A 22,527-nucleotide genomic window follows, 5' to 3' on the forward strand; every position below is an offset into this window, starting at 1 on the left:
CAGATTTGGGGACTTGGGGCTTTCTCACACTGTTTCTGTGCCTGGAGATGCTGCCCTTGGCCCACTCCTACTCCCAATTTAAAATAGCCCTTTCTGTTGTCTCAGTTTTACAAATGCACCCAGTGTTGTTGTTGTTTTTTCTTTCCCCTAATGCATTCTGGAATTACTGCGTTTAAGTGGTTGGCCGCTGTCTGTAAGAATATAAACGCAGTGAGAGTGGGGCTGGCTTGTCCTTTGTCCCGATCCTAACTCAAAGTTTAGCACACAACAGTGGCTCGGAAACTATGGAATAATGAAGGGGATCTAGAGCAGGACAGAACCGGATTCCAGTCTCAGCTCTCCTTGTTTATTAACTGTGTGATCTTAGGCCAGTCCCTTGACCTCTGTGAGCCACAGTTTTCTCAAGTAAGATGGAGGTCATAATACCTCCTATACAGGGTCACTGTAAGGATTAACTGACAGTAGGCATTTAAACTGCCCTACACAGTACCCTCCATAAACTGTAGGGATGTCTCAGTCAACTCTCAAAATCATTCTGGGGTTGAGGAGATGCTCTCTGTACCCATTTTATAGATGGAAAACCTGAGACCCACCAAAGAAGAGAATATAAAATCACTGGGCCAACCAAAAGCACAGTTTAAAACCTGGTTCTCCCAAAGCTAAGGTTCTTTGGACATTTCTGAGCTTTGCTGCAGTCTGCCCCAGACAGAGGAAGAGCTAGGAAGAATGCCAGTAGGTCTGGTCAATCCCCGGGCTCCCTATGTGTTCTTCACTACTGGGACTCTTCCAGGGGCATGACTTCTTCTCCATACCCCTCTAGACCTTTACTGTGCTTATGATTGGCACGTCCTCCATGGGCAGCCCCTCCTCTCCTGTTTTCTGAGGCCTAGGCACCAACCGTCTTCCAGCCTCCAGGGAGTCCCCAGTTCAGTTTACTTTATGAACATTTACTGAATGCTTATGATACCCCCAGTTGGGGACTGTGTCATTTGGGTCTTCCAGGAAACAGACACAGATGGAGATAGGAGTGCAAGAGGTTTATTGTGAAGAGGGTAGGGGACGGAGCAGGACCAGGCCGAGAGAGCCTCAGGCTGTGTTGCCGACTGGCAAAGTCTTGGCCAACCCATTGTGGACATCTGAGGAAAGAATGTTCATTCAGAGGTTGTCGGCTAACTGCCTTCCTTGCAGGAGAACAGCAAGCTCTTTCTTGGAGGGAGATAGGACGCGCTCATATCCACGGGTACCACTGGAACTCTGAGATATGAAGGAAAGTGCACACCTCTTGAGTTCTTAGGAGCTCAGGGTCCACAACACAAGCACTTGTGAAACTGATCCATGTGCTCAGCTTCTGGAAGGTCTTGGAACTTTGGGAAGTTACACAGCTTGTGGGTAGCCTGGCTGGGAGTGGGACAGAGGCCTGGGAGCTGTTCAGGGAGAGGACAGTGTAGATTGAAGGACAGGAGAAGAAGGGACATGGTCGGGCAGGTACACAACCTGGCAGGGCTCTGCCCCCAGCCCATGAGTGACACTGGGCAGGAGCCTCCCCTCTCTGGGCCTGCATATCACGATCCTCATCATCAAGTTATCAGGCCAGATCTGAGCTGTTTAAAGAATCTGATCAAAGTTGGGAACCTTCTTTCCAAGAAATGTACATTTGATTTTTAAAACTTGTGGTAAAATACATGTATATAAAATTCACCGTGTTAATGAACACAGTTCAATGGCACTTAGTATATTCACAATGTTGTGCAATCATCACCATTTTCTAGTTCCAGAACTTTCCCCTCATCCCCAAAGAAACTCTATCCAGTCACTTCCCATTTCTCCCCATTCCCCACCCACTGGCAACCACTAAACTTACTTTCTGTCTTTTTTATTTGCCTATTCTAGATATTTCCTATTAATGGAATGGTACAATATTTGGCCTTTCCTGTCTGCCTATTTTTACTAGGTATAATGTTTTTAAAGTTCCATCAATGTTGTGGCATTTCATTCCATTTTGTGGTTGAATAATATTTCATTGTATAGATATACCACATGTTGTTTATTCATTCATCTGCACACTTGGTTTTGCACATGATTTTTGCACTCAGTTCTAGAGATTCTCTAAGGTTTATTCACATGGCCCTGGTGTGGGGTGGGCTGGGTTCAGGGTGCCTTAGAAACAGAGTTGGGTCGTCTAAAAGTGGGTTTCCAACTCTAATGTATGTACTCATGGGCTAAGGATTAATCACAACTTGGGAAAGGCAGGATATAAATGTTAGGAGAGCCTTCTTAGGGGAATAGTGTTTGAGGCAGGCTCCTAAAGAAGAGTTCAACAGATAGGTTGGGGGTCAGGCATTCCACAGGAAGACACAGCAGGACCCAATCCCGAGGGGATAAAGCACTCTTCAGGGCACAGTGTCATTTAGCCACTGCAGTCTCCTCCTAGCACAGCAACTCTGAGCAACCTCCTCAAGCCTGGGGAGGATGAGGTGGCTGGGTCGATAGAGGATATGACATCAATTATCACGTCACATCTGTTTACTTCCTTGAAGCCAGGTACCAGGCCTGTCCTCAGCTACTCTTTGCAGAGGCTTAACAGCCTTCCTAAATAATAGTGTGTTTCCTCCACAGGTTGCATCATCCCTTTCTAGGGACCACCCCCCAAAGCCTGAGGCTACAGGGGTCTGTCTGAAGCCCCTCGCATCTAGCTCAACCCCTTCAGGTCTGGCTCCTTCCTACTAATCCATCCTAACACTTGTCTTACTTCCGCATATACGCCTGGCACTTTCCCTTATCATCTGCATTGTTGTTGTTGTTATTTAGTTGCTAAATTCTGACTTTTTGCGACCTCATGGGCCATAGCCCACCAGACTTCTCTGTCCATGGGATTTCCCAGGCAAGAAGATTGAAGACAGATCTTCCCAACCCAGGGATCGAACCCACATCTCCTGCTTGGCAGGCAGATTCTTTACCACTGAGCCACACAGGAAGCCCATCATCTGCATTGCCCTCCTCCTTACATCTGGCCATTCCCTCACACACCTGGCTCACTTTCCATATCAGCCTTATTCTCCTTGAAATCTAGCTGACCCCTTAAATGACGTATCACACCACTCCCCTACTTAATAGAAACTTGCTCAGATAACACGCAGCAAGAATATTAAATACTCTTTGGCCCTGAAGTTAGGCCATAGCTGGACACTTCCCAGAATGAACTGACTTCAACCTCAGGAATGATGCTTAGTCTCTGGGCACCACCTTCGGCTCAAACTGCTCCTCCTCCCTTCTGGGGAAGGACACAGGGCAAATGTTTTGCAGGCCACATAGAACAGTAATTTAGAGTAAAACATGGGTTTACATCTCAACATTGCTCCATCCTAGGCTGTCCCTCTCCCCTTTAGGGTGGGACAGTGCCAGCCTCACCGTATGGATCTCACAGTCTCATCCTCTAATGTCTCACCCCATTTTGCTCCTAGAATCCTTATCTCAACTTCTGTATGGTCTCTGCTCCCACTAAAGTATGAGGTCCAAGGGTGCAGCAGCTTCATCTCACAGATTCAGGGACATATCCTAGTTCCTGGAGTGGTGTCTGGTATGTCAACAGAGGATAGGGGTAGGGGAAGCCTGGGGAAACATCAGTGGGTTCATGGTAGCTGCCTTCCAATACCTGTGGGGCTGGAAGAGAACCTGGCTTCTCTAGGGAAGAACTCTCAAAGGCAAAACTGTAAACCACAATGACACATCCCTGGGAGGTTTGCAGCACAATGTGCCTGAGAACCAGAGCTCCCTCCTGGTGTGGAGATCCCAGGTCAAAAACCCAGGGACCATCTGCCTGGACTGCTGTTGAGGGAGTGTCCAAGATGGATGGATATCAAGTTCTGGGCCCTGGACCAATGCTCTCTCCCAAAAGGAAGGTTCTCTGTCTGACTTCCCCTCCTTTCTCCTTGTCTAATCAGGAGAAGGCTGCTTGCTGAGGGCAGGATCTGGGCCCAGGTAACTGACTCACCTTGGAACTTTCTTCCTCTAGACTGTGGGGGTAGTTGTGGAATCACCCCCATTCCATCAGTGAGGACACCATTCCAGTGGCACATGGCCTGGAACTGGGGTGGCGGCAGATGATGTGGGAGAATGCTGAATTAACAGTCCCGAGTTCCTTTCTAACTGTGTGACCAAGGCACTGTGCCTCCCCTCTGAGTCTCATGTGCTGTCTAACAGAAGGGGCTCAATAATGCCTTCATTGACTTCCCAGGATCAATGCAAGAGAAAAAACAAGTGTGTAAGTACCCTGAAAATGATACTGATGAAAGGGGTTCAAGTTAAGGCCCAGAACACTCAAATCCACTAGATAATTTCTCTCTTAGTGTGGTGAGCAGGATAATGGCTCCCCAAAGATGTCCACCTATCTTTGCTGGAAGCTGTGAATTTGTTATCTTACAAGACAAAAAGGACTTTGCAGATGTGAGTAAGGATTTTGAGATGGGGAGATTTTCAAGAATTATCCAGATAGGCCCAATGGAATCACAAGTGTCCTTGTAAGAGGCAGGCAGGAGGGTCAGAGTCAGAGGAGATGTGAAGATGAAAGGAGAGGTCAGAGTGATGTGGCCACAAGCCAAGGAAGGCCACCATCTTTTGGAGCTGGAAAAGGCAAAGAACAGATTCTGTCCTAGAGCCCTCAGAGGAACACAGCTCTGCTCACATCTAATTTTAGCCATTTCAGACTTTTGACCTCCAGAACGATAAGATAATCAATTTGCATTAACAGAGGAAAACAATAGGATGGGACAGACTAGAGAGCGCTTCAGAAAATTGGAGATACGAAGGGAATATTTCATGCAAAAATGGGCACAATAAAGGACAGAAAGACAAGGACCTAACAGAAGCAGAAGAGATTAAGAAGAGGTGGCAAGAATACACAGTAAAACTACAAAAAAGGTCTTAGTGAACTGGATAACCATGATACTGTGGTCACTTATCTAGAGCCAGACATCTTGGACTGTGAAGTCAAGTGGGCCCTGGGAAGCATCACTACAAACAAAGCTAGTGGAGGTGATGGAATTCCAGCTGAGCTATTTCAAATCCTAAAAGATGATGCTGTTAAAGTGCTGCACTCAATATGTCAGCAAATTTGGAAAACTCAGCAGTAGCCACAGGATTAGAAAAGGTCAGTTTTCATTCCAATCCCAAAGAAGGGCAATGCCAAAGAATGTTCAAACTAGTGTACAGTTGTGATCCATTTCACATGCTAGCAAGGTAATGCTCAAAATCCTTCAAGCTAAACTTCAACCGTATGTGAACCGAGAATTTCCAGATATACACAAGCTGGAATTAGAAAAGGCAGAGGAGCCAGAGATCAACTTGCTAACATCTGCTGGATCATAGAGAAAGCAAGGGAATTTCAGAAAAACATCTACTTCTGCTTCATTGACTATGCTAAAGCCTTTGACTGTGTGGATCACAACAAACTCTGGAAAATTTTTCAAGAGATGGGAATGTGAGACCACCTTACCTGCCTCCTCAAAGACCTGTATGCAGATCAAGAAGCAATGGAACTGGACATGGGACAACAGAATGGTTTCAAATTGGGAAAGGAGTATGTCAAGGTCACATATTGTCACCCTGGTTATTTAACTTTTATGCAGAGTACATCATGCAAAATGCTGGACTGTTTGAAGCACCAGCTGGAATCAAGATTGCTAAGACAAATATCAACAACCTTAGATATGCAGATGATACTACCCTAATGGCAGAAAGTGAAGAGGAATTAAAGACTCTTGATGAAAGTGAAAGAGGAGAGTGAAAAACCTGGCTTAAAACTCGACATTCAAAAAACTAAGATCATGGCATCTGGTCCCATCACTTCATGGAAAATAGATGGGGAAACAGTAGCAGATTTTATTTTCTTGGGCTCCAAAATCACTATAGATGGTGACTGCAGTCATGCAATTAAAAGACACTTGCTCCTTGGAAGAAAAGCTATGACAAAACCTAGACAGTGTATTAAAAAGCAGAGACATCACTTTGCTGACAAAGGTTCATCTAGTCAAAGCTATGGTTTTTCCATTAGTCATGTATGGATGTGAGAGCTGGACCATAAAGAAGGCTGAGCGCAGAAGAATTGATACTTTCAAACTGTGGTGTTGGAGAAGCCTCTTGAGAGTCCCTTGGACTGCTAGGAGATAAACCAGTCAATCCTAAAGGAAATCCACCCTGAATATTCACTAGAAGGACTGATGCTGAAACTAAAGCTCCAATACTTTGGCCACCTGATGCAAAGAGCTGACTCACTGGAAAAGACCCTGATGCTGGGAAAGATTGAGGGCAGGAGGAAAAGGGGGCATCAGAGGATGAGATGGTTGGGTGGCATCACCAACTCAGTGGACATGAGTTTAAGAAAGCTCTGGGAGACAGCGAAGCTGGGCTGCTGTTCATGGGGCTGCAAAGAGTCAGACATGATTTAGTGACTGAATAGCAGCAACAGGAAGTTAATGTAGACAAAGTCATCTGAACACTGTTTAAATCTGATTCTCCGACTTTTTTTCAATGTTCCTTCTCATTCAATGAAAGCGTCTGTGGTTACCAAGTTAGCTCAGCCCTCCCATGTTATCGAAGTCTTCTAAGCTTTCTAAGTATAATCCTTTATGTGTACTGACTTGTTTTTTAAGATTGAGCTATAATTCACATTAAATTTTACATAAAATTCACCATTTAAAGTGTACAACTCAGTGGTTTTTACTATATTCACAAGATTGTGCCACCATCATCATGATCTAGTTCCAGAACGTTTCCAGCAAACCAAGAAGAAACCTGTATCCATCCACTCCCCTGCCTTCAGCCCCCAGGAAACAGTCATCTATTTTCTGTCTCTATGGATTTGCCTATTAAGGACATTTTACATACAGGAAATCATACATTATGTGGCCTTTTGTGTCTGGCTTCTTTCACACAGCATATTTTTAAGGTTAAATCCACATAGCACATGTCAGTATTTCATCTCTTTTCATTGGTGCATAACATTTCACTGTAGTTATATACCAAGCTTTACTGATCCATTTATCAGCTGATGAGCATTTGAGTTATTTCCATTTTGTGGCTATTGTGAATAACATTGCTATGAACATTTATTTGTGTATATGTTTTTGTGTGGACATATGTTTTCAACTCTCTGGGATATATACCTAGAAGTGGAATTGTTGGGTCACACAGTAACTCTATATTTAACTTTTTGAGTAACTGCCAGACTGTTTTTCACAGCAGCTGCACGATTCTGCATTCCCACCAGCAGTGTGTGAAGGTTCTAGTTTTTCCATGTGCTTGCCAACATTTTCCTTTCCTAAAATTTTAACTAATGAATGTGAAGTGGTATCTCGTAATGGTTTTGATTTGTATATCCTTAATTGCTGATAACATTGAGCCGTTTTTAAAGTGCTTATTGTCCATTTGTATATCTCCTTTGGAGAAATGTCTATATACATCCTTTGCCCATTTTGGGGGCGGGTAGGCTATGCTGTTTTTTATTGCAGCATGTAGGCTTTCTCTAGTTGCTCAGGGGGGTCAGTTTGGCTCCAGGGGGTCAGTTGCCCCTGACACGTGGGAATCTTAGTTCCCTGACCAGGGATCGATCCTCTGTCCCCTGCATTGGAAGGTGGACTAGTAACCACCGGACAGCCAGGAAAGTCCCCTGTCCACTTTCTTGGGTTGTCTTTTGGTTGTTGAGTTATAGGACTTCTTGATGTATTCTGGGTATTAAGACCCTTTTCAGATATATGATTTGCAGATATTTTCTCCCATTCTGTAGGTTTTCTTTTCACTTTCTTTTAAAAATTTATGTTTATCAAGTCTTAGTTGAATCACACAGGATCTTTGCTCTTGATTGTGGCACGCGGGATCTTCAGTTGTGGCATGTGAACTCTTAGTTGTAGCATGTGGGATCTAGTTCTGTGACCAGGGATCAAACCCAGGCTCCTTGCTTTGGGAGCTCAGAGCCTTAGCCACTGGACCACCAGGGAAGTCCCTTTTTACTTTCTTGATCGTGTCCTTTGACACACAAAATTTTTTAATTTTGATGAAATCCAATTTATATCTTTCCTTTGGTTGTTTCAGCTATGTGTTCCTAACTTCTTGAAAGTTTACAAAAACCAAGTGAGGTAGAGAGTATCATTAGCACTCCCATTTTACAGATGAAGAAATTAGGTTACAGAAGAGGGAAGTACTTTACCTGAGATCAAGCAGCTAACAAACAGGCGGCAGAGCTGAACACATGCATTCATGCTCCAGGTCCCCAAGCGGGAAAACCTCACCACTCCTCTGCTCAATCCGTTTGAGGAAGGGGATCCTTAAATTCTCCTTGGACCATCAGACTTGTTCAAGATTAGGCTAGCCAGGCTGACAGTTTTCATAGTTCATCTTTTATTGTTCAGGAGTTAATCTGAAGGGTAAGTGCGAAAGGAGGGGTCCTCAGGCGGGGGCATGTCCAAGGCAGCTTCCCCAGTGCTGTGAAGCAGCCTCCGTGAGCCCAGGCCCTGCCCACCTTGCCCTCCATCAGGGCTGCCAAGGCCTCAGACAGGGGATCTGGCCCCTCACTTTGGTCCTAATCAAAGTAAGAAAGGCCAGCCAAGAAAGTGAGGCCTGTGTAAGCTGGTCAGGTCCAAGGACAGGGGGAAGTCCCATGCTGAGTCAGGGACAGCAGGAATGGAGCTAAGGAGACCCAAGGTCTCGGAGGGGTGAGCAATGGGCACCAGGAGAGACCTAATCCAGAGGTAGGGGCAAAGGAAAGGGATGCTCTGGTGGAAGTGTCTCCCAGGTGTCAGAGTCTGAGAGGCAAGTAGGGGCAGCCCCGCCTGCATAGATAGCCACCTGAGGAATGGGGCCATTCCAGACTGACCTGCTGGGGGAGGCAAGGAGCACTGGTCTGAGGAGTCACCTAATGAGGGACCTCCCTTCTGCTTGGTCACACTGCCTGGAGGCTGTCAGTTTGCCCTGTGGCCCACATCCACCTGAAAGGCAGCAAGTTCTACACTGGGCTGGGGGGATTTTCCAGAAACCCAGGGCTACCTACTGACAGGTTTCAGCATCACAAAGAAATGACAGGTATTCCTTCTGTCTTGTCAGCAATCAGGAATTCTTGCTGGTCCAATCCCTTCATTAAACAGTCAAGAAAACCAATCTCACTTGAGAGAAGTCTTACAGGTAAGAAGCGGCACAGTAGAGATTTGGTCCCAGAAGACACACCCTCAACAATAGATGGCTCTCCTGGGAGGAGAAAGCCAACTTGAAAGTTGACCATATCTCTGGAGCTTGGAACTGACAGAAAAAGTCACAGGGCAGAAGATAGACTCGATATAGAAATATTTGAAATTTCTAGAAAACTCACTTTCCAAAAAGTAAAATCTATGAAAGATAAAAAGGACAACATGCTGGAAGTAATGCTTGCAGCAAATATGACAAAGAGTTAATATACTTGTAATTATTTATCTATGTAAATATTTCATTCAACTTGATCAGGAAATCATCAAGGCTAAATAAGTACCTGGCTAAATAGAAATAAGCAAAGAGCTTAAATGTGCACAGAACACAATAGTTAGTAAACAAATATTAAATGGAGGGAATTCCCTGGTGGTCCAGTGACTAAGACTCTGCACTCCAAATGCAAGGGCCTCAAGTTTGATCCCTTGTCACATGCCACAGCTAAGACCTAGTATAACTAACATATTTGTTTAAAAACAAATACTGAATGGAGAACATTCAATCTGGCTGGAAAAGTTTAAAATGTAAATTGAAACAAGGTACCATTATGATACATTAGACTATTTTTTAAACTGTATTTGTATATATGTATATACCTATGTAAATAAAATAGGACTTGGAAAGAGTTGTTTTCTAATTGCCTCTTAATATCTATTTTTACCACCACCCTCCCTTTTTTAAAATTAACCAAGCCCTTCTATTATGGGGAATGGTAAGGAAGCAGTAACATGCTTACTACCTGATATGCGGATATGATGGCTGGAGCTCCAGGGACCACATTAGACCATGTGGAGACCTTAGGGATGGATGCTATGAAATGAGGATACAGTGCATAGAGTTAGAAGCCTGTGTTCTTTGTGACCAACAACCATGGGCCCACTAGGCTAGCCCTGAAATGCTTTGTCCAGACGTCTTCCATGTGGAAGAAGACAAGCTTAAGCTTATGTTATTTTGATTTTCTGTCATGTGCAGTTGAACCTAAACTTATCTGATATGTGTATCAAACCTCTGTATAAGTGTAAAGGTGACTATACTATGGTAATGCTTACATTTATTATTATTACCATTTTACATTTAGAATATATTCATGTATTATGTATATAAGTATCTGTTCTGGAGCCTCAGTAAACTCAGCTTGCCTATCACCTACTAGTGATGTGACCTGGGGCAGTCAATTTGTCTGAGCCTGTCTGCCCATCTGTAAAGTGGGCATGATAATAACAAAATTTATCTCACTGGGTTGTTGTGGTGCTTAAAGGAATTAATGCAGATAAAAGTCTTGCACCATGCCTGGCTTACAGCTATTACTGTACTACATTATGCTATCACATTATGGCAGAACCAACCAGAAAAACCTAGGACATATTGTTGAGGAAAAGAAACAGGTTGCAAAGCTGGCACATGAGTAGGATCCCTTTTGTGAAAAATTATTTTTATTTCTACATAGATATGTATATCAAGAGATGTCTGGAGGGATGGTTGGCCAAATGTTGTAGTGGTAATTCCTAGATAGTAGAAGTTTTGCTTTCTTCTATATGGTTGAAAAAAACCGTTATTATTTTTTAAGCAGGAAAATTTCTAAAAAAAGAAAAATCCCTTGGAAAACAATTATAACAACTCATACCGAGAATCATTAAAGCATCCATACCCTTTGACCCAATCACTCTTGGGAATTGATCTGAGGAAATAATTCAAATGCAGGAAGAAGCTATATCCATAAAACCATGTACTACCATATGATTTGTAACAGAGAAAAATGGGGAACCACTTAAATGACATATTAGGGTAATACTTACTACAATTATTTACTTACTGGAACACTGTGCAACAATTAAAATGAGTAAGATGATGACCATGTAACAGTATGGAAAAATGCTCATGACAGACTGAGAAGAAAAAGGAGCAGAATGCAAAATGAGGTCTGTGTCAGGAGCACAACTAGGCAAAAGTCTTGCATGCATTTGAATGAGGATGGGAAGAGAACACAAACACAGTTGAGTTTTTCGGGACCACTGATTGTAGACATTTTTTTTTCACTTAAAATTCTGACTAATGTTTCTATAACATTCTTTGTATAATTTTTAAAATTGGCTTTGGGACTTCCCTGGCGATCCAGTGGTTAAGACCCTGCGCTTCCAATACAGGGGTGCAGGTTCAATCCCTAGTCAGGGAACTAAGAGTCCACATGCCATGAAGCATGGGCCAAGAAAAAAAAAATTTTTTTTAATTGGCTTCAAAAATCCCCTCAGGGAAAATAAAGGAAAGCAGGAAGAAGAAGAGAGGATGGAGAAGATGATTCTCCCAGAAGTGGGGCCTGGATGAGGAGTTCAGAGGCAATCTGAACACATGGGCAGTTTCAGTCAGGTCATCTACCTGGGTGGCGCCAGAGGCAGCCTCCCCTCTAAGTGATCAGGTGGAACAAAACAGTTGCCTGAGTTAGGGATACAGTACCTTAGCTGATACTAAAGTGAGAATTAATAGTGCTCTCCAGACTGGAATCCTCTGGCAAAACTGATCATGCTTGCTATTGACGACCAGTGAGCTGGCAAGGGCGTGAACTGCCAGGCCTCCTGGAGTGCGGTTTGGCACTGTGTATTCAAATGAAGGATGCAAATCTCCTCGGAATCACACTCCTTGGGATTTGGCCTAAATGTAAGGAAACGATTGAGCCAGTGTATAAAAATATGTACACAATATATTCATTACAGAGTTTATAAAAATAAAAAAGTAAACCTTCTGCTTTACCAAAAAGGAATTGGTAAACTAAATTTTGGGATAATCATGCAGTGGTACACTATGAAGCTACACTAAAAAATTAGGATGTAGATATGAATTTGACATGACAAAATGCCCACCACATCTGAGGGAGAATAAGAAGGCAATGAAAGCAAGAATCCCCTTTTCGTAAGACTTTATCTAAAGATGTTCATTTGCATATAAGAATTTCTGCTAAGATACACACCAAGATCTAAAAGTAGTTAACCTCTGAATGGCGGGATTACAAATGGAATTGAGCAGTATCATCCAACTGTAATAAGCAACCCTGAGGCTACTGGTTTGTAACAGTGAGTGTTACCACCCCCGTCCTGCTCCTATTTGCTGTGGCTGGCCACTGCCCTGCCCAACATCTTCTCCACTCTAGAACCCAGGTGAATGCAAGGGCCTCTGTTTTAACACTGCAGGTCTCTGTGGTGGAAGTGTTAGGGGAAGCACACTGACTGAAACCGCCCACCCTGGCCAGGCATCATAGTAACCATTTGCATGAGTTATTTTATGACAGGAGGTCCTGGTAAGGACCATGGAACTAATAAGCCACCACCAACTGGAAGAGTTCAGGAAAGGTCGAAAAGAGACACCACATGTCTGACCACCTCCCAGAATCCTCCTCACTAGCATCCCTCTTGGCTGAAAAAAGGCATGCACTACCAGGAAGGACTCTGAGTCAGAATGACTGGCTAAAGACAACCCGGAAACTAATCCTATCACCACAAACCCCAAGACTGCGAGCCACTGCACCCTTTCCCAATAAAACCTCTTGCTTTGTCAGCATATGTCTCTCCTCGGACAATTCACTTCTGAGTGTTAGATGAGAGCCCAGTTTCGGGCCCGGGAAGGGGTCCCCCTTCCTGCAAATGAAGGAGGAGATGGTGGACCACCACTCACTGGCTTTTACAATCTGTGTTGGGCAAGTCTCCTGGCCCTTCCCAGGTTCAACAGAGCAGGAATATACACTGGTAAACATTTTGAACAATAAAACAAGTTACCACGTAAGTTATTTCATCCTTGTCTTAACACATTCAGGCCGCTAAAACAAAAATACCATAGCTTGGGTGGCTTAAACAACAAACGTTTATTTCTCACAGTTCTGAAGGCTGGGAAGTCCAAGATCAAGGTGCCAGGAGATTTGGTGAGGGCTCGATTCCTGGTACATAGCCATCTGTCTTCCCTCCATGTCATCACATGGTGGAAGAGGCCAGGGAGCTCTCTTTCACAAGCACATTAATCCCCTTCATGAGGGCTTTATCCTGGTGACCTAATTACCTCCCAAAGCACCGCCCCTGAAGACCATGCCTCCAGGGATGAAGTTTCCACACATGGATTCTGGGAGGAACACAAACATTCAGTTTACAGCAATCCTATTACTTAAAGTCCTTTCTTTGTAGAATGCAGTTCCTTTCCAGGAAGTGGATGGTCTCTTGAAGATGGGACATGTGGGTTCTCCAGGAGGGAAAACACAGAAATTGAGACCAAACACCAAGGCAGAGCTGGCAGCTTCAAGCCTGAGGCAGAGGGGCCAGAGAGCGGTCAGGATTTTGGCTCATTTAAGAGACAGGTCAATCAACCTAACTCATGGTAAGAATAAAACAACAATGTGACAGAAAGTTCTAAATGTCCAGAAGTGTTATGCCAGGTCTGTTACCTGACTGCTTATATGACTTGAGTCCAGTTAGATGGCCTCTTCGAATGTCCCCATATGTAAAATGCAAATCAAAATAGCTGTCTGGCTTACTTTACGTGGTCGTCAATGAGGGTGTGGGTGGGAATGGGGTGAGGGTTGGGGTGGCTCCACTGGCAGCCCTAAAACTGGCAGCACTCCAGGTGGGGAAGGTTCGGTCCTTCAAGCTGTAACCACACTCTCACACACACCACATTTCTCTAACTCCTCTCATCACCACATCATCAGAGTAGTTTGTTCACCCTTCTTATTTGTATCCATACGCCTTTCAACAAGACAGGTGAAAACTGACAACAGAAGTCTTCACATGCAGGAGAACCCCTCTGATGAATGATCCCAAGAAGCCCTGGACACAGAGGGAAAGACCTCACTCCACTTGGCCATGTCTAGAATTAGCCTCATTTCCCTTGTTTCTCTGGATCCCCATCTCTCAGAACGGAAGGCAGGACAGGATGGGGTTTCTCAACCTGGCCTGACTACTAGCGCCACGATTAAAAACTAGATTCCTGGGCTCCACCTTCTGGAGACTCTGATTCACCTGGTGAAGGGGGGAGGCTGAATCACAGAAGGCGATCTGTGCCATCCCCACTGGACTCCCATCCAGCCCCTCTGCAGACCTCACAACGGGCCCCAGCAGGGAGGGCCCAGGCATCTCAGCTGGCGCGAGCCCTGGCAGCAGGGAGAAACCTGAGTGGGCCCAGGTTATCTGACGGCACACCTGCCCCGCCCCGTGCCCACGTCTTGAATATCATGATCAGGGGAAGGCTCGAGAAGAAGCTCCAAGGCAGAACACACAGGTCACCGCGCAAGCTATGCTGGGGTCAGAGGAGGCAGTAGGAAAAAGGCATTTCTCCTTTTCTGCTGTCAGTCCCTCAGAACCCAAGGCGCTGCAGGCTTCCCCAGCCCCTCTATACACATTCACTGAGAGCCCTGGAGTTTCTCTCTTTACATGTCTGTCAACATGGTGGTGAGTGCCTTGAGGGCTGGAATAGGTCTTACTCCTTTCTGCTCAGTGCTGGCACACAGTTAGTGCTTGCTGAATATTTCATGAACAAAGGAGAGGTGGTAACACTTACCGTGTTTACCACAGGTCAAAAAAAGACTGACACTCACACCCACTAGGCACAAGGGAAATGCATGTGCTCACCTCTGAGGGGTGGGGAAACCCCACTCTTAGTCACCCAGCTAGAGGCTGAGCTTCGCATGCCCTGATTTGCAAGGGTACTAAATTACCTTTGGCAACAGGGAACCCTTTGACATGATAAGTTACTTGCCTCTTCACAGGAAATACCTCCCTCTCCACTAGTCTCCCCCACACTGCATAGAATTACTAGGTTAAGAGTATCTGCCCTTAAAAAAAGAAAGGGAAAGGTTTTTTTAGGGGGGGAGGGGAAGCCTTTTTTTACGGATGCAAGCCAGTTAATGGCTATAGATGGAATGATAGAGTCAGAAATTTACATTTTGCAACTTCCAACCTAACCACTGGTTTAGGCAAGGATAATCGATGAAAGCTAAGATCACAGCCAAATGATGAGGTTCAGGAAGGAATCTCAGCCCTAGACCCGATCCTCAAGCCCCCAAATCAGGATCCCACACTCCACTGAAGCCCAGGCAAAGGAGAGGACCACAGTTAAGACAGGCTCCAGATAGGCTTATGAGGTTATTTAAATAAAAAAGGTGACCATTTCTGCAGGTAAAAGGCCAGGGGAGAATTACCAGGCTCTGATCTTCCCTGAATTCTCCCCTACCCTTTCCCTCTTAGCTCCCTCCATCTTCACTCTTTAAAGGGAAAGGCTGCAGAGGGGAGGGAGAAGACTGGGGGGCACTCTGGAAGATCTGAGGCTCCTGACACCCACGCATATCCTGGTTGCCCAGAGATGAGGCAAGTCTTGCCCTGTTTTTTCCCACTCTTCTCAGAGTCCAGCAGGCTGCTGTGCCGGACACACATGTCCTGTCCTGTCCTGTTGGGGCAGGAAGCCTGAGAGCTCTATCTCTCAGAATCTTCTGTCAACCAGGATTTGTTTACAGTCTACTGATGAGAGGCACCCACAGAAACCATTACTTCTTCTTTGGAGTAATGCTTCTCTGGCAGTGGTAGGTGCACTTGACGCCAGTCCCCAGGCCAGAAAAGTCCTCCCATCTACCTCACTGTAACCATTCCCCTGGGGATGCCAGGGCTGGGCAGTGATCAGAGCCAGGACAGCACCTGCCAGTGACGATGTGTGCAGTCATCCCAGCCCCCAAAGCCTACCTGCAGAGTCCTGGCTACAAAACATGTGGCTCTCCTCTGCTGGCTATCCTCTGGGCACGGAAGAGGGGGTTTTCTGCTGCCAGGCCTCTTGGAGCCGAGACAGAAGGGACAGCAACAGAGAGTCCAGCACAGCCAGCCCCTCCCAGGAACACCGAAGACCCCTGGAACAACAAGAGGCCTGACTGTGACTGCCCCCTCTTACTAGTCTCAATCCTCACCCTCTGCCAATGCCAAGGCCCTGGCACCAGAGGCCCTTCCTTGTCTATCTCTCTCACCTTTCTCTGGTCTGTAGATGTGTAGTCAGGATTCCCTGGGACCCCTAACCACTGCCCCACAACACACCTGTGATCCAGCAGCAACAGGCCCTGCTCCTGTAGCCCCTTCACCTCCTTGCTGGCTCCAAACAGGTCCCACAGGGTCAGTTGGGGCTCAAACTGCTGCCAGTGCTGGGAAAACAAGAAGGGGCAGAGGTGTGGGAACCACAAGGTGGGGAGTTGGCAGGACCTATTCTAGGGTGTAGTGAGGGTGTAGGGTGCCTGGGGGTGTAGTGAGGGGTGGCTCCAGTCCAGCACAGAGATCTTAGAAACTGACTATCATGTACACCAAGACCAGGTCAATGGATCAGCAGGGAGGTGGGCACCTTCACTCCTATTCCATGTCCAAGCCAAATCCAGCTCCCAGCCAAGCCAGGTCTTCCTTTGCTCATTCCCCTCCCTGTTCTGGTCAGAGTATGGCCACCCCAAGTTGGGGCTCTCACTGGAAAAGACCCTGATGCTGGAAAAGGTTGAAGGCAAAAGATGAAGGGGGTGGCAGAGGATGAGCTGGTTAGCTAGCATCACCAACTCAGTGGACATGAATTTGAGCAAACTCCAGGAGATAGAGGACAGAGGAGCCTGGCATGCTACAGTCCTTGGGGGTTGTAAAGAGTCAGACATGACTTAGCAACTCAACAAGTCCAGGTTCTATGGCTCTGATTTCATCTAGAGCAGTTCTGGGCTTCACTGATCTTTATTGCACTTACTATCTGAGCTTTTAGCTCTGCTTTAAAAACATTTGAAAATTCTTAATCTAGCCTATTCCGTCAGATGGCTGAGAAGGTTGCAGTAGATGGGGACTAGAGCCCAGGTCTCTGTAGCCCCGGTTGAGGGTTCTCACCATCGCCTTGCTGCCCAGTGCTCCTGCCCATCAGGTCTCAGCTAGACCAAGGCCCTACCGCTAGCTGCCGGTGCCAGAGGAATGGGAGGGTGTGTGTGTGTATAGATGAGAGAGTGAGACACAGTGACTCTTACCTGGTGAGTGATGCCCACGTCTGTGCGTAGCCCCATGGCCAAAACTTCCTCCAGCCTGAAAGAAAAACCAACAGGGGGTCTTGGAGAAGAGACTTATACTTCTCCCATTGTTCAAACTCTAGTTGGGATGAGTGTATGCAGGATTTATGAGGATCACACAGCATGGGACAGGCTGGGGGAAGGGCAAGGCAGGAAACAAAGATGTGTAGGTGGGTGGTTATTGGGGTACAGGGGGAGCCTGGGTGAAGAGCCCTCAAGCGCTCACAGCTCCAGCTCACTCAGTGGGATGCGCCTCCGGGTGCCATGACCAAACAGCGTCACCTCCTTCATCCAGTTGTCAGGCTCTAGGGTCTGGATCCGAGCCTCTCGGGTGTGGCCCCCGGCCCCCTGGGGTATAAATCGCCCATGGGCCCCTGACAACATAAACAGGTTAATAGCAGCTAACACTGTGTGCTTGCCAGATGCTAAGTCAGTGGTTCTCAAAGCACGGCCTCTGGACCAACAGCATTTCATATGCTAGAAATGTAAATCCTCAGGCCCTGTCTAATTCCAGAAATTCTAGAATTTGGTTGGGGTTCAGTTGGGTTTTAACAAGTAGTCCAGGTAATTCTGATGCATGCTAAAGATCAAGAACCACAGTGCCAGATACTATCCCAAGCACCTCAAAACACATACTTAAAGAACTCTGCCAGGTAGGTAGTACTTTTTGCCACAGTCTACATATGAGGAAACAGAGAGCCGGAGAGGTTAGGTGGCCCAAGAGCACACAGCCATGACATTGCTCTCCTGAGTCATCCCATCTGTAGTTCATAGGACTCACCAGGCCCAACGCCAAGGTACTGACCACACTGCCAGTAAGTCCAATTGTGGGTACTAAGCGCCCCCTGTCGGGAGGGAGGGAGGGAACAGTCAATGCAGAGAGAAGTAGGTGGACCGATCCCAGTTCAGGTAAGAGGCACCTGGTTACAATGCCCCACTGTCTCAGGCCTTGGAAGCACCCTTCTCCCCAAAGGGCCACAACTGCCCTGTCATGCCTTAGCCTGCCCAGGCCCCACCTTCAGCTTTAGGACTTACATTCCGGGCAAAGTTGGAGACCTCATACTGGCGAAAGCCAGCCTCCCGCAGGACTGCCCGTCCCTCCTGGTACATCTCAGCGGCTAGTTCGGGGTCCGGGGCAGGAAGGGCACCCTGCTGCACCTGGGTGAAGAGTGCGGTGCCCCGCTCCAGGGACAGCTGGTAGAGGGACACGTGGTCATCACAGCAGCGCAGCAGGTCCTGCAGCTGCCTGAGCCACGGCCCCACCTGCTGTGCCGGCAGCCCCAGCATCAGGTCCACAGAAACACGCCCTGGGAAGAGGCGTTGGGCCTCCGCCAGGGTCTGCAGAGCATCACTGGCCGAGTGTGTCCTCCCCAGCAGCTGGAGCTCCGTGTCATCTAGAGACTGGAGAGAGAGGGTGGAGTATAAGCACGCAGGCCGGCTCAGAGGGAGACAGAAACACTTGACTGGACTAACTGCAGACACAGATCCAGGGGGAAACACAGGACACGGCAGGGAGCTGGAAGGCGGATGGTCAAGCCAGCAGCAGGGGTACCATTCACTAAAGGGTTACCATGTGCAAAGCATTCTTACGCAATATCTAATTTATCCTGAGAACCCTCCAACACTAGCTCCATTTTACAGATGACAAAACTGGAGTTCATTAAGTAGCTTGCCCAAGGTCAAACAATGGTGAAGTCAGACCTGGAAATTACGACTGACTCCAAAGCCAACAATCTTTTTTTGATTTTACTTTTATTTTGAAATTTTCAAACCTATAGAAGAGTTGCAATTAACATTTTTGCCACTTTTGCTTTGTCTCTTTCTAAGTATGTGCTAAGTTGCTTCGGTTGTGTCCGAGTCTTTCCAACACTATGGACCGTAGCCAGTCAGCCTCCTCTGTCCATCAGATTCCCCAGGCGAGAATACTGGAGTGGGCTGCCATACCCTCCTCCAGGGGATCTTCCTGACCCAAGGATCAAACTTGTGTCTCTTACATATGCTGCATTGGCAGGCGAGTTCTCTACCACTAGCACCACCTCAGAAGCCCCCTCTCTAAATATACACATACATTATTATTATGTTGAATTTTTTGAGAGTAAGTTATAGACCATGCTGCCTAAAAGAACCATTTGAGATGATGAAAATGTTCTGTAACTGCACTGTCCAACATAGTAGATACTAACCACATGTAGTTGTTTAAATTTTAGAAGTTAATTAAATTTAAATACTCACATTCTAAGTGTTACCTAGCATGAGGTCAGTGGCAACTATATTGGTCAGTGAAGATACAGAACATTTTAGTAGAATATGGTAGCCATTGCCCACAGGCTATTAGGCACTTGCAATATGGTTATCTAAATGTAAAAAACATTTCTTAAGAATAAGGACATTCCCTTACACAACTACAATCTAATTACAAAGTTCAGGAAATGTAACATGGACACAATCCCATTATCTAATACACAGTCTCATTCAAAGTTGGCCTAAATGTCCCTAAATGTCTGTTGCAGTAATTTCCTCTTCCCACCCCAATTCAGTATTCCACCAGGGGGTCACACATTGCAGGCAGCTGTCACTGTCTCTTTAGTCTCCTTTAGTTGAGATCCTCATCCTGCCTTTGTCATTTATGATACTGACGTTTTTTTACCGGTCAGTTGTTTTAAAAACTGCCTCTTAGGGAATTCCCTGGCAAGTCCAATGGTTAGGACTCAGCATTTTCACTGACAGGGGTCCAGGTTCAAAATTCCTGGTCAGAAAACTAAGACTCCACAAACCACACATTGTGGCCAAAAAATACCCCCCAAATCTCTTAATTAGTCCTAGAGATCTCTTGTACATCACTGTGTTTATAGCCAGCAATACTGTACTGTACATTAAAAAGTTAAGAGGGTAGATGGATGTCATGTTATCTGTTCTTATCCACACATATACAAAGTCTCTTAGGTGTCCTGATGTTTCCTCACAATTAGATTCAACATATGTAAGTATTTGGAGGCCCGAATATCTCAAGAAATGGTGTGTCCCTTTCAATATGTCCCATGATGACAAAGCCCCGACCCCAAACTCTTTGGTAAGCGGTACATGTACTTGAAATGGATGTGTGTGGAGTGGGGGTGGGGATACTGGCTATAGAAATACCAAGGGCCAACCTGACAGGAACACGTTTCTCTCCGACTTAAAACCCTTCAGTGACTCCCTTGTCACCACTAGGCAAAACCGCAGGTTTCCTAGTATGGTGCCGAAGACTTCTGGGCCCCAGCTTGCAACTTTGTCCCCAGCCTCTCCAGTCACAAGGAATGGCTCAAAGGTCCCCACAAACAGGCAAGCTCTTCCAAATCCTGTCTCCCCCACCCCCAACACCCTCTCCTCTGATGGACTCCTCTTCCTTATTCAAACATCACCTTCTCCAGGAAGGTTTCCATGATTTTGTCAGACTGACATGCCCTTCAGGCTATACTCTTGAAAGCCTTTTGTAGAGACCCCATTCACAAGCAGACTTTATCATGCGGCAATGATCTGACCACCTGTCTGCCTCCTCCTGTGTCTCCAGTCAGGTAGTAAATCTTTCAAGCATCTACTATGTGCCAAGAACTGTAGTGGCTGCTTGTAATACTGTGATGAACAAAAAGGCAAGCACGATCCCTGCCTATTAGGGCTTGTAGTCTAGCATAGAAACAGACAGGTAGGTGTCACCACACATTTTTCAGTGCTTCCAGGGCCCTTGCACACAGAAGGAGTTCCATAAATATTTGCCCTATGAATGAATGTGACTGGATGAGAGACATCCTGGATGCCCCAGGATAAGGTGGGTGAGATGGGTTACCTGGAGGCCAATGGACAACCTGTTGACTCCTGCTGCCCCAAATGCTGCCAGCCTGGAGCCTGAGGCCGAAGTGGGGTTGGCCTCCAGTGTGACTTCAGAGTCTGCAGGCAGGTGAGCTGCCTGGGCCACCGCCTCCAGGACAGCTGCCACAGTCTGGGGGCTGGCCAGACTGGGGGTACCCCCACCGAAGAACACAGACTCCACTCTAGGGAAAGAGAATGGAGATGAAAATGTGGGGGAGCCCTCCAGGATGCCTGCAACCTGTTCTGCTGCCCTACGTAATTCCCAAGACCCTGCCCGCAGTACCCACTGTCGCACTCCGCTGAGTCGCAGCAGCGTCTGAGCCTCGGTCACCAGACAGCGCCTCAGAGCAGCCTCGTCCACACCACGGGGGATGTACTTGTTGAAGTTGCAGTAACTACAGCGCTTCTCGCAGTAGGGCCACTGGGAGCAGGGGGCATGGGAACCGGATGAGAGGTGACCCTGGGCTGCCCCAGCCATTTCCAGGGTTCAGTCGCACACACCCCCATCCTGATTCCGAGGTCCATCAACAGTGGCTACCGCATCTAAGCCACACAACTCTCCAAGGGGATGAGTAAGCCCACTTCAATGGGAGAAAACTGCGGTTCAGAAGGGAAATCACTTGTCAAGGTCAACGAGATTGTGAGCACCAGAGACTTCAGTTCTCCGGACCAAGACCTTTCCCAGGCAGGGAACAGGTCCCAGACCTCGCCAAGGGCCGGTGAAGGACGGCAGGTGGGCCCGCGGCGTGACAAGCGCCACGGAGGCTCGCGGTCTTCCGCTCCCCGACTCCGCCTCCCCTCCCCACTCACGTGGACGTAAAGCGCGGCGCGCTGGCTCCCGGGCGCAGGACTCTGGGGTCCTCCCGTGTCCTCCGCGGGGCGGCGCCTCTGGGCCAGCTTGGCGGCCTTCACCCAGCCGCGGGCCTGGGCCCGCGGGAGGGCCATGGCGCCCGCCGTGGCTGAGCGGCCCGTTGCCAGGACGCGAGCCCGAGACAAGCCCAGGGTAGGTCTTACGGCGCGCGCAGAGCCGGGCGGGGTGAGGGTGGGGCGGGGGAGCGGCCGCCCGGGCGGAAGGACCGGGGCTGCGTGGCCGCGCCCTTTGACGGAGCACCGCGCTAAGGGCTCGGGGGCGTAGCGCCACCTGCTGGGCACCGATGCCTTCACTGCAGCCGCCCGGCCGTCCTTTCTCTGGTGGCTGGAGGTGTAGTAGGGGAGCGCCCCACTTTTTGGCACCCCATCACGAGCGAGTTCCTGGATCGATCCAGGACCTGTTAGTTCGTTCAATAGGTTTCTTCACGTCTTATGTGCCTGGCTGAGTTTGGGCGCTGAGGACATCCAGATGCATAAGATGAGGGCGAAGTACAGATACAAGAGACAGGGGAGAGGTAAACCAACAAGCGACTACAGGCAACCGATTT

At 47.3% G+C, this 22,527-nt stretch overlaps 2 protein-coding genes across 7 annotated transcripts in view; both read right to left on the reverse strand.

Moving 5' to 3' along the window:
- MYCBPAP (MYCBP associated protein) overlaps nucleotides 1–16,025 on the reverse strand; it is a 37,988-nt gene extending 21,963 nt beyond the window's left edge. The window contains exon 1 of the mRNA XM_070479298.1: nucleotides 15,936–16,025. Within this exon, the coding sequence (XP_070335399.1) occupies nucleotides 15,936–15,960 (25 nt within the window). The 5' untranslated portion in view covers nucleotides 15,961–16,025. The remainder of the gene's footprint in view (nucleotides 1–15,935) is intronic.
- On the reverse strand, nucleotides 1,023–22,186 carry RSAD1 (radical S-adenosyl methionine domain containing 1). Of its 6 annotated transcripts, none has more exons than XM_070479304.1 (10): nucleotides 21,920–22,186; nucleotides 21,397–21,530; nucleotides 21,087–21,291; nucleotides 18,299–18,664; nucleotides 18,045–18,108; nucleotides 17,490–17,637; nucleotides 17,225–17,279; nucleotides 16,278–16,381; nucleotides 15,936–16,096; nucleotides 1,023–1,254 (listed from the first exon to the last, which is right to left on the reverse strand). In XM_070479304.1, exons 1-9 carry the CDS (start codon nucleotides 22,052–22,054, stop codon nucleotides 15,979–15,981), a joined length of 1,329 nt encoding a protein of 442 aa, XP_070335405.1. In that variant the 5' UTR covers nucleotides 22,055–22,186; the 3' UTR covers nucleotides 1,023–1,254; nucleotides 15,936–15,978. The 6 variants fall into 6 exon arrangements, 5 of the variants coding, with proteins under 5 accessions (XP_070335405.1, XP_020769860.1, XP_070335406.1 ...); XM_020914201.2 differs by lacking the exon at nucleotides 1,023–1,254 and adding an exon at nucleotides 6,486–8,410; XM_070479305.1 differs by lacking the exon at nucleotides 1,023–1,254 and adding an exon at nucleotides 10,644–11,874.
- Nucleotides 22,187–22,527: the final 341 nt, after the last annotated feature.

The sequence above is a fragment of the Odocoileus virginianus genome, chromosome 17, assembly GCF_023699985.2.
Source record: "Odocoileus virginianus isolate 20LAN1187 ecotype Illinois chromosome 17, Ovbor_1.2, whole genome shotgun sequence".
Lineage (NCBI taxonomy): Eukaryota > Metazoa > Chordata > Mammalia > Artiodactyla > Cervidae > Odocoileus > Odocoileus virginianus.